We start from the raw sequence: 12,263 nt of genomic DNA, 5'->3' as shown, positions 1-12,263 counted from the left end.
TGTCTGTGTCGCCTAGGGCCGTTACTTGACTTTTCATGCCTCTCTTTCCCCATGAAGAGCTCAGAGTGGCACCTGACACAGGCGAGGTCACTGCTGTCGTTGCTATAGCCACTGTCTCCTCTCTCTGGGCTCCTGCCCCATTGGCCCTCTTTCTGTTTCTCTAACCTGTCAAGCTAGTCCCTACCCCAGGGTCTTTGCACTCATGCTTTGTGAATACTCCTCCCCCCAGATGTTTCCATTGCTGGCTGCTTCTCATAATTCGTGTGTCAGCCGACGTGTCATCTCAGAGGCCTTCCCTGACCACCGTATCTTAAAGGACACCCCACTCTTTCATTCATGTACTCAGTCACTCACTAAATCGTATTTTCTATTAGTGGTAGTATTTATCTTCCCAACTTATAGATGGGACAACTAAAGCTCAGAGGGTAAAGTCACTTTATTCATTTATTCAAAACATAATTATTACCACCTCACCCCCCTTAGGATGGCTATTGTCAAACAAAAGCAGAAAATAAGTGTTGATGAGGATACAGAGAAATTGGAACCCTTGTACACTGTTGATGGGAATGTCAAATGGTGCAGCTGCTGTGGAAAACAGTATAACTGTTCCTCAAAAATTAAAAATAGAATTACCATGCGACCCAGCAATTCTACTTTTGGGTATATAGCCAAAAGAATTGAAAGCAGGGTCATGAAGAGACATTTGTACACCCATTTGTTCATAGCAGCGTTATTTGCAATGGCCAAAAGTGGAAGCAACCCAAGTGTCCATCAGCAGATGAGTGGATAAACAGAGTGTGGCATACACATACAGTGGAATATTATTCAGCCTGAAAAAGAAAGGAAATGCTGACACATGCGACAGCATGGATGAACCTTGAGAATGTTATGCTAAATGAAATAAGCCAGTCGCAAAAGGACAAATACTGTAGGAGTCCACTTATAGGAGCTTCCTAGAGTAGCCAAATTCATAGAGATAGAAAGTAGAAGGGTGGTTTCCAGGGGCTGGGGGGAGCAGGAAAACGGGGAGTGCGTGTTTAATGGGTGCACAGTTCCAGTTTCACAAGATGAAAAAGGTCTGGAGATGATGGTGGTGATGGTGGCACAGCAATGTGAATGTGCTTAATGCCACTGAACTGTGCACTTAAAAATGGTTGAAATGGTAAATTGTTATGTACATTTACTACATTTTTTTAAAATAATTAATTTTTAAAGCATGATTATCGAATACCAGAAACTGTGTTATGTGCTCTGTCTCATTTATTTCTCACCACAATCCTTTGATGAAGGTGTCATTTTATTCATTATTGAGAGCACTGGGGTTCAGAGACGTTTGGTGACTTGCTAAGGCCACAGGTTCCATCCCAGCCTGTCAGACCTCAATGACCCCCCCTCTCTGCTGCATCCTTCTCCTCTGCACCCCCTCTGACTGTGAGAAACCTCATCTGTACCCCTGTCCCTCCTTCCCGCAGGCACGGCCGGGATCTATCAAGGAGCCAATGGACTGACCAACGCGGCCGGATTCGGAAGTGTGCACCAGGTGAGCATAGCTCCCCACCAGCTGTCTCCTCGGTTCTTTCCTTAAATGGTCCCCTTAACTCAGGGCGCCCAGAGAGCCCATTTGTGCCCACGACCTCCGCCAGAAACACAGCCTCTTATTCCCTGGGTTTGGGGGCTACAGGGGCCAGATTGTACACAAAGCCATTGGAAAGGTATAAATCCTCTATATTCCTAGAAGATTTCCAAGAGGACATAGACGACATTATATGCTCCATCTTGACCTGAGCCCAAGACACCCGTTGACTGTTGACTCTGCAGTATATGAATGCAAAGGCCACGTGCTCTTTCGCCAGGCCATGAGCTGCTCAAGGGTGAAAATACATCTTCTTCTCTCTGCATCCCAGTGCCGCGTGCCCAGCTCACAGTGGGGGCTTTATAAATGCTTGTTAAATCGAACTAAGTCAAGCATGTCAAGGTGAACGCTGGCTTAATAGTTGGATTCTCTTGGTTTCTCTTCGAGAGTGAATTAAGAATTAACCTGCTAAAGGTGTAGGGGAACTCTGTACTGTTTGTGTACCTTTCCTCTCAGTCCAAAATTATTTCAAAACAAAAGGGTAACATGCTTGCAGGCTAGTGTTGAAACAAAACTACCCCAAGGTGGATGGGCTTTAGGAATAGTTAATATATTTAAATATGGGGAATCCACTATTTCTTTCTTAGTGAGCTGAAGAATCTAAATAATTTAAACCTTGGATTACATGAAAATTGTTTCCTATAATTTTGTATTATGCCGGTGTACTCTATATTTTATCTATGTATATAGTACCCCTGGGGGCAGCACTAAACAGACACTGGCTGGAGTTGGTATATAGACACCCCAGCTGCCTTGCCCCTCGGACAGGTGGTTCTGAGATGTGTGTTTTATACGATCCCAGCATTTCCCCAGTAGAATTCCGCTCCAGTCCCCACTTAGAAGCCCCTGTACCGGCTGCTTTCCCTCCTTCACTGTCTCACTTCCCCACGCCCCAACCGGTGCCCCCTTTCCTCCCAGATATGCTACTCGCACTTGAATCCTTGTCTCAGATCTGCTCCTGGGGAAGTCCCCGCCTTCGCACAGCTTTTATTCTGATGGGAGAGAGACAGAGACAGACACGGGAGACCAGCCCACGAGGCCCTCTGCCCTCATTCACTGACTGAAGGCCCAGGCCCAGACAGGCCTCCTCACTCACCGCTTGTGTGCTTCCCTTTCCAGGACTATCCTCCCTACCCCGGCTTCCCCCAGAGCCAGTATTCCCAGTATTACAGCTCGTCCTACAGCCCTCCATACGTCCCTGCCAGCAGCATCTGCCCGTCCCCCCTCTCCACGTCCACCTACGTCCTCCAGGAGGCATCTCACAACGTCCCCAACCAGAGTTCTGAGTCGCTTGCCGGTACGTACAGTCAATGTCGCACAGTCATTTGTGGCTGTGGTCTGCGCTCTTACGTGAAGGGTAGACTGGACGCAGGTCCCATTGTAATGAACTGGTCACCCAAGGGTCAAATCCAGCCCTCGGACATGTTTTGTTGGCCTTTCTCTGTGTGTGTGTGCGTGTGTGTGTGTCTAATTGCACCCATGTTTAAAAGTCAGAAATTTTTAGCTAAAAATTCTCATTTCTGCCTTCTCTTGAAAGAAGATCTGATCACTCTAGGTCCACATTCTAAGTGATAAGCTTGGCCAGAGCTCAGTAATGTCTGCCCCGTTTGGACAGGCACTCGCAATTCCACGTCTAGCCAGCTCACCTCAAGTTCCTTACCTGCCTGGCCCTTGTAGGAAGTGGAGTTTGTGAGCCTTGGTCCTCTAGGAAAGGAAACTAGTATTTATTGCCCATCTACTATGTGCCAAGGACATACCTGTGTGGTCTTCTCTAATCTCTTATTTATGTACTGATTCAACAAATATTCACTAAGCATCCGCTGTTTTCCAGGTAACCCTTAATTTGGGAAATAAAATAAAGTATAGACTTGATCTTTGCAGATGGTAATCAAATGACCACACAAATACATAATTACAAGCTGTGATAAGGAAAGTCATAATCCTCACAAAAATAGGTTCTCAATTACCCCCTCTTTTCCAGATAAGAACAATGAGGATCAGAGTGATACGTGACTTGCTAGTAACTGGTGGAGCTGGGATTCAAACCCAGGCCCGTTGGACTCCATAACCAGTGTTCTGGCTACTCGCTAGCCACACACAGCTGAGACTATGTTATCTAAAACCCATTTGGGAACAGAAGAGCAGAGCCTTCAAACCTTGGTTCTCTCTCTAATCCAGGTCCTTGAGAATTCTAGAATCCTTCAAAAAATCCTTAAGTGCATGCCTTTCCAATGACACAGCAGTTTTAGGACACCCTTTTATTAGTCAGGACTTTTTGGCTTCAAAAGACAGAAAATTCAGGGCTGGCCCGATGGTGCAGCAGTTAAGTGCATGCACTCTGCTTCAGTGGCCCGGGGTTCGCAGGTTCGGATCCCAGGCACGTACTGATGCACCACTTGTTAAGCCGTGCTGTGGCGGCGTCCCATATAAAGTAGAGGAAGATGGGCACGGATGTTAGCCCAGGGCCAATCTTCCTCTAGAAAAAAAGGGGAGGATTGGCATCGGATGTTAGCTCAGGGCTAGTCCTCCTCACAAAGAGAAAAAAGAAAAGAAAATTCAATTCAAACTAGTGTAGGCAAAAAAAAAAATAAAAGGAATTTTTAGATGTATGTAACCAAGATGCACAGGAGTTCAGGGCTGGGTCCAGGGGCTCAGATGAAAATGTTGGGACTCCATCACTCTCTTCCTTCTAGCTCTGCGTTTTCCTGGGTTCATTTCCCTCTCAAGCAGGCTCTCCCTCTATGGTGGCAAAGATGGCCGCCAGCTGCTCCAGGATTCGGTCCTGCTGCCTGCTGTCCACCCCAGCAGAGAGAGTTCCTCCTTCCTGATGGTTCCTGCAGAAGTCCCAGCTAATGCTCCCATTGGCCTCGCTTAGGTCAGATGCCCATCCTCAAACCAGTCTCTGTGGCTGGTGGGATGGCTGCTGGGATGGGTTCTCATGAGAACAGAAGAGCTGGTTCTCATGCCCACAGCTGGAGGCAGAGTTGGGGTCAGCCCCACCCGGACCACAAGGACTGAGAGTGAGGGGGAGGTGGTTTCCCAAAGAAACCCAGAGCACTGTACCCAGAAAAAGACGGAAGAGACACTGAGAGGGCAAAAAGAACAGATGTCCACAACCTTGATATGGATCCCGCCTAGATTGTGAGCAACATGTGGCAGAGTCTGTGTCCTGGCCCCTTGGTGACGTACATCTCTGTGCAGCTCACCAGCCTGTGGATTCGTTCATTCATTCCACAGATCTGCTGTGCACGTGTCTCCTTTTATGACGTGGTTTGGGCTTATCAACGTTAAATGACATGACATCAGTAAATTAGAATGTCCAAAAGAAAAGTAGATATCATTGTGTTTTGTTCTTTTCTCTTCTTTTCTGAAACCTACTGACGTGCTGGAGCTTTGTAGAAGCTGAGCTAGCGTGAGGGTGTGTGGACATCCATTCCATAAATATTAATTGGTTGATGGTTAGACAAAGAACAATAGTGGAGACCCACCACCTTTGTTCCTGGGGTTCCCTGTGCAGCCATTGCCTTTAGCCCTCGTATTTTCCGTCACTGGGGGCGAGTTAGTTATCCTTGTTTGGTGATAAGTGGAGGCAACGTGGCCAAGCATTTTTCAGTCAACTTTTGAGGAAATTTAGGGCTTGAGCATTGATTTTGGTCACTGTGATCTCATCACAGAGTATTTAATGAGTGCGTAGTACCTATTTAACAACTTCCAAAGTGCTTTCTTTGAAGGGTATGAAATTTAACAACCTCTTCTTTGTCGTAGTCCTGAATCATCTTTGACTATCCTGCCTTTCAGAATGTGGCCTCTCCAAATTGGTTTCAGCAAAAGAAAAACAAAAAACTGATGAAAAATTAGGGCAGAGAGGAAATAATAGGCAGGAAATCTTCAAGTAGATGCTGCTATCTATAATTCAATGGTGAACCGAATTCCAAAGACTTACTTTCCAAGAATTTGGGTTATGTGGGAAGGTCGTCTTTGTTCCCCGTCAGGAGCGAATATAAAGGCTCCTTGTGTCTCTCTGAAATTTTTCTTTATTGTTTCCCCCTGTTCTTCTTTTATCCCTTGGTCTAAGGTTCAATAATAAGTGGTTGAGATGGTTTTTACTGTGTGTCTAACAAGCTCACATAAAATCTAATGACATAAATAATTGTCAGCTATAACCAAGGTCTATTGCCTCTTTTCCCCAGTGTCCATTATAAAGGAAGAGCCTGTAAGACTACGTGTGCACGCACACACACACGCACACACACACTCATGCACTGTCTTAAAATTTCCCATAAAAACTCCATTTTTGAAATTATCCAGGGTCTCCTTGAGTGGTTGGTTCCAAACTCCTGAGGCTCAAGAGGTTTCTGTATTACCGACAGATGATGCTCACTCTTTGTGTTGCCGGGATACAGTGTCCTGATGCTCCTTTCCCTGCCCAGCCCCCAGCCCTGCTGCAGTACAGTCTGCATTGACGTGCATTAGCAGCTATATGAAGGCCCGGCAATTTGCAGATGATTGCAGGGCAATTTGCTGATGGAGAGGGCAAAATCTGAACATCTGACACCGCTCAAGAAAAAAGACAAATTAGTAGTAGTTGTTTAAGGTCATTTTTCTTTTTAAATTTTTAAGTATGATACAAATTATCTGAAAAGAAGTTGTAGGATTTTTTTAACTTCTTAGATCGTCTGCCTCAGTCAGTAGAAGGAGAAATTCTTTTAAATCTCTCCAGAAGAAACATGGAAGTCTCTTCCATGCCATATGGCAACATCTAACACCATTAAAAATGCATGTCCTCTTTAACCCAATTATTCTACTTCTAAGAATTTATTCTAAAGGTAAACTCCCACATAGGCACAAAGACGTGACTAAAAAGAATATTTATGGCAACACCATCACAGCAAAAGACTGGAAACAACCTAAATAGCCATTAACAGGAGTCAGGTTAAATAAATTATGGTGCATCCACCAGTGGCACACTATACATCTGTTAAAAAGAGTAAGGTGGATATATTTACGCTAATATGGATCTCTCTTTGAGCTATTGTGTTAGGTGAAAAAAGAAAGATGCAGAACTATGTGCATAATATGATCTTGGGGGCTTTTTAAAATAGAAGTATAGTTTAATACTCATATTTGTGTAGGAATTTTCTGGAAGGATGCAAAAGCAACTGTTAATAGTCATTTTCTCTGGTGAGGGAACTAGAGTGAAAAGAAAAGACTAGATGTAGCAGACTGTCTATAAGCCACTCCACTCAGCAACAGCAAAATACACCTTTTTTTCAAGTGCACATGAGGCATTTACCAAAATAGATATATTCAGGCCCATAAATCAAGTCTGATTACATTTAAAAGGATTCAAGGCATACAAAGTGTGCTCTCTGAAAACAGTGGAATTTTAAATTAGAAATAAAGAACAGAATGATTTCTGGAAAATTCTCAAATATTCAGAAGCTAAATAACACACTTCTAAATAACCCATGGGTCATGGTTATTTTTATTTGTTAACTTGACCAGGCTAAAGGATGCCCAGATGGCTGATAAAACATTATTTCTGGGTGTGTCTATGAGGGCGTCTCCAGAAGAGTCTAGCCTTTGAATCAGTAGACTGAGTAGAGAAGATCTGTCCTCACTAGTGTGGGCAGGCATCATCCAGTCCATTGATGGTGCATATAAAACAAAAAGGCAGAGGAAGGGTGATCTCTCTCTCTCTCTCACTCTTCTTGAGCTGGGACATCCATCTTTTCCTGACTTCAGATATTGGAGCTCCTGGTTCTTGGGCCTTCAGACTCCAGGACTTACACCAGCAGGGCCTAAACCTCCCCCACTCTGCCCTTCTGGTTCTCTGGCTTCCAGACTCAGACTGAATTATACCACCAGCTTTCTTGGTTCTCCAACTTGAAAATGGCAGATTATGGGACTTCTTGGCCTTTATAACTGCATGAGCCAATTCCTATAATGAATCTCCTCTTATATATATATTTCTATAGATCTTATTGGTTCTGTTTCTCTGGAGGACCCGGACCAGTACACCATGGGTCAAAGATGAAATCAAAGGGAAATGAAAAAGTATGCTGAACTTAATGAAAATAAAAATACAACATATCAAAATTTACAGAATGTCACTAAAGCAATACTTAAAGGGAAATTATAGCACTAAATGCCTACATTAGAAAAGAAGAAAGGTTTCAGACCAAACGCCTCATCTTCCACCTTAAGAAACTAGAAAAAGAAGAGCAAAGTACACCCAGAGTCATCAGAAGAAGGGAAATAATAAAGATCAGAATGGAAATCAATGAAATCTGAAAACAGAAAGACAATAGAGAAAATCAGTGAAACCAAAAGCTGATTCTTTGAGAAGAACAGTAAAACTGATAAAACTCTAGACAGACTGATGTGGAAAGAGAAGACATAAAGAGAAAACATAAATTACCAATAAAATGAAAGAGGTTTTATCAAATAAAAAAAATCTTTTCATGAGAGAGATGACATCACTACAGACCCTACAGATATTAAAAGGATGATAAGGCAGTTTTATGAACAACATCATGCCAATGAATTTGACAACTTAGATGAAATGGACAAATTCTCTGTAGGATAAAAACTTCCAAAGCTTACTCAACAAGAAATAGATAACCTAAACAGGCCTATATCTATTAAATAAATTGAGTTTTTTGTTAAAAATGTTCCCACAAAGAAATTGTCAGGCCGTGATGGCTTCCCTGATTAATTCTGCCAAATATGTAAGTAAGAAATTCAGTTCTACACTTTCTTTAAGATAATTTAAGAGGAAGGAATACATCCCAACTCATTCTATGAGGCCAGCATTACCCTGACACCAAAAGCAGACAAAGACATTGTAAGAAAAGAAAACTACAAACCTATATCCCTCATAAACATAGATACAGAATTTCTGAACAAAATGTTAGCAAATCAAGTCCAACAATATATTAAAGAAGGATAATGACCAAGTGGGGTTTATCCCAAGGATGCAAAGTTGGTTTAAAATTTGAAAATCAGTATAATTTGCCATATTGACTAACTGGAAAGAAAAGAAAAAATATCATCTCAATAGATGCAGAAAAAATACTTGACAAAATCTATCATCTACTCCTGATAAAAATTCCAAATTAGAAGTAGAAGGGAGCTTCCTTTATCAGGAAAAGACATTCAATGGACTGAATGTTTGTATTTCCCCCAAATTCGTATGTTGAAGCCTTAATCTCCAATGTGATGGTATTTGGAGATGAAGTCTTTGGGAGGTAATTCAGCCATGAGAGTGGAGCCCTCATGAATGGGATTAGTGTGCTTATAAGAAGAGACATGAGAGAGATAATATCTCTCTCTCCACCATGTGTGAATACAGCAACAAGGTGACTATCTGAGAACCAGGAAGAGGACTCTCACCAGGAACCAAATGGCCAGTTCCTTTATCTGGGACTTTCCAGCCTCCAGAACTGCGAGAAATAAATCTCTGTTGTTTCAGCCACCTGGTCGATGACATTTTTGTTATAGCAGCCCAAACTGACTAAACCAGGACAGCTACAAAAGACCTACAGCTATCCCCCAAGATCAGAAACATGACAAGGATGTCTACTCTTACCAATTCTGTTCAACGTTGTTCTAGAGCTTCTAGCCAGTGCAGTAAGCCAAGAAAAAGCAATTAAAGTCATCCATGTTGGAAAAGAAGAAGCAAAATCTCATGAAGTAAAAAGAAGTAAAATGATGTGATTACCTATGTAGAAAATCAGATACAATCTACAAAAAAGCTACTAGAAAAAGTTTAGCAATGTTGCAGGGCAGTAGGTGAATATATAAAAATCGATTATATTTCTATATACTAACAACAAATAATAGCAAATAGACTATTTTTAAATGCCATTTACAATAGCATCAAAAAATATGAAATACTTGGGGATAAATCCAACAAAAGATGTGTAAGACATATTCTTAAAACTACAAAACACTACTGAAAGAAGTTCAAGAAGAGACATGGGGAGATAAGCCTTGTTCACAGTCAGAAGACTTAATATTGTTAAGATGTCAGTTCTCCACAAATTGATCTATAGACTTAACACAATCTCTGTCAACATCCTAGGCTTTTCTGTAGAAATTGGAAAGCTGATTCTGAACTTCATATGGAAATACAAAGGACCTAGAATAGCCTCAACAACTCTGATAATAGAAGAACAAAGTTGGAAGGCTAACACCATCTGATTTTAAGACTTGTTACAAAGCCCTAGTAATCAAGAGAGTATGGTATTGGCATAAAAATAGTGGTTCACTGGACCAAAATAGAGAGTTCAGAAATAAACCCACATGTAAATGAACAACTGACTTTTTCAAAGATTTTATTTATTTATTTATTTTCCCCCCAAAGCCCCAGTAGATAGTTGTATGTCATAGCTGCACATCCTTCTAGTTGCTGTATGTGGGACAGGGCCTCAGCATGGCCGGAGAAGTGCACGCCCGGGATCCGAACCTGGGCCGCCAGCAGCGGAGCGTGCGCACTTAACCGCTAAGCCACGGGGCCGGCCCTGAACAACTGATTTTTGACAAAGGTTCAAAGGCAATTCAGTGGAGAAGGGATAGTCTTCCCAACAAAAGATGCTGGAACAACTGGATTTCTATATTCAGAAAAACTACTACAATCTATACCTCACATTATGTACAAAAATTAACACAAAATAGATCATAGACCTAAATATAAAACTATAAAACTTCTATGAGAAAATCTTTGTGACTTTCAGTTAGGCAAAGAATTCTCACATATAACACCAAAAGCATGATCCAAAAAGAAAAAAATGATATAAATTGGACTTTATGAAAATTTAAAACTTTTGCTCTTCGAAAAACAGTGTTAGGAGAATGAAAAGGTAAGCCACAGTCTTGGAGAAAATAACTGCAAAACATATATCTGATAAGATAAGTTGTATTAGTCAGACTTCTCCAGAGAAACAGAACCAGTAGTATATATATACATATATATAAGAGGAGATTTATTATAAGAATTGGCTCATGTGGTTATGGAGGCCAAGAGGTCCCACAATCTGCCATCTGCAAGCTGGAGAACGAGGAAAGCCAGTAGTGTAATTCAGTTCAAGTCAGAAGGCCCGAGAACCAGGAACTCTGATGTCTGAGGGTAGGAGGAGATGGATGTCCCAGCTCAAGAAGAGGGAGAATTCACCCTTCCTCCATCCTTTTGTTCTATTTGGGCCCTCAAGGGATTGGATGATGCCCACCCACATTGTGGAGGGCGAGCTTCTCTACTCAGTCTACTGATTCAAATGCTAGTCTCTTCAGAGACACACCCAGAAATAAGGTTTTACCAGCTGTCTGGGCATCCCTTAGCCCAGTCAAGTTGACACGTAAAAGTAACCATCCAGAATATATAAGGAACTCTCAAAACCCAATAATAAGAAAACAAATAGCCCAATAAGGAAATGGGCAAAATATTTGAACAGACGCTTCACCAAAGAAGATATAGGCATGGCAAAAAAACACGTGATTAAGATGTTAGTCAATAGTCATTAGGGAAATACAAATTAAAACCACAATGAGATACTACTACATAACCCCTAGAATGGCTATAATCACAAAGGCTGACCATACCAAAGGTTGGCAAGGATCTGGATCAACTAGAACTCGCTTACCCTGCTGATGGGAATGTGAAATGATACAACCACTTTGGAAAACAATTTAGCAGTTTCTTAAAAAGTCAAACATAGACCTAGCAAATGACCTAGTAATCACGCTTGTAAAGAGAAACCTTACGTCCATACGAAGACTGATAAGTGAATGTTCATAGCAGCTTTATTCCAACCAAAAGCTAGAATCAACCCAAATGTCTATCCACAGGTGAACAGATGAACAAACTGTGGTATATCCATACAATAGAATAGCACTCAGCAACACAAAGAATGAACTATCAATATATATCTAACAACATGGATTGAGTCTTGGAGTAATTCAAGTAATTCCCAAACTCTAGAAAATGCAAACTAATTTTTGGTTGAAAGAAAGAAGATCTGTGGTTGCCTGGGGAGGGGAGCAGGAGGAAGAGACCACAAAGGGATTATAAGGAAACTTGGAGGTGCTGGCTTTGTTCCTTATCTTGATTGCAGTGATGGTTTCATAGATGTATACATATGTCAAAACTTATCAAATTGTGTGCTCTAAATACATATGGTTTACTGTGTGTCAATTATACCTCAATAAAGCTGTTAAAATAAATAAGAAAAAACATAGAAGGGGAGAAAGAAAAAGAGTGAAATGACTCCAAGAAAGGTTTACATAAATTGCTGTAGCCTGTGTACCTCTGACTGTGACCTTGAACTTTGAGCCTTCATTCTCAAGAATGTGTAAGGTTGGGAACAGGATTGCTTTTTTTTTTTTTTTTTGGGCACCCCTAATAAATTGGCTCTCCGTACACCTTATTTAGACATTTCTTAGGTGGCTGGCATTTTTCCTTTTTTAAATATTTGTCTGGATTTTAATGGGGTCAACCAATGTTTTCTAAGCCCCCATAGCCTTAGAATTACCAAGTGAATCAGGATAAACCTTATTTATGATTCCTGAGCATCTGTGAATTTGTTTACTGCCTGTTCCTCATCCTCCAGAAGAAAGTTTCTCTAGATTAATG

At 41.5% G+C, this 12,263-nt stretch overlaps 1 protein-coding gene across 2 annotated transcripts in view; it reads left to right on the top strand.

Moving 5' to 3' along the window:
• The window catches only part of EYA2 (EYA transcriptional coactivator and phosphatase 2), a 178,391-nt gene that overhangs the window by 76,043 nt on the left and 90,085 nt on the right, over positions 1-12,263 (top strand). For both annotated transcript variants that reach the window (XM_087444873.1, XM_087444874.1), the window contains exons 5-6: positions 1,473-1,540; positions 2,753-2,930. In XM_087444873.1, coding sequence (XP_087300999.1) covers positions 1,473-1,540; positions 2,753-2,930 — 246 coding nt within the window. The remainder of the gene's footprint in view (positions 1-1,472; positions 1,541-2,752; positions 2,931-12,263) is intronic.

This window comes from Ceratotherium simum, chromosome 21 (assembly GCF_057802395.1).
Source record: "Ceratotherium simum simum isolate JZ-2026a chromosome 21, ASM5780239v1, whole genome shotgun sequence".
In the NCBI taxonomy this organism is placed as follows: Eukaryota; Metazoa; Chordata; class Mammalia; order Perissodactyla; family Rhinocerotidae; genus Ceratotherium; species Ceratotherium simum.
Note: the sequence above shows the minus strand (reverse complement) of the source record. Positions and strands in the feature narration are given on the sequence as shown.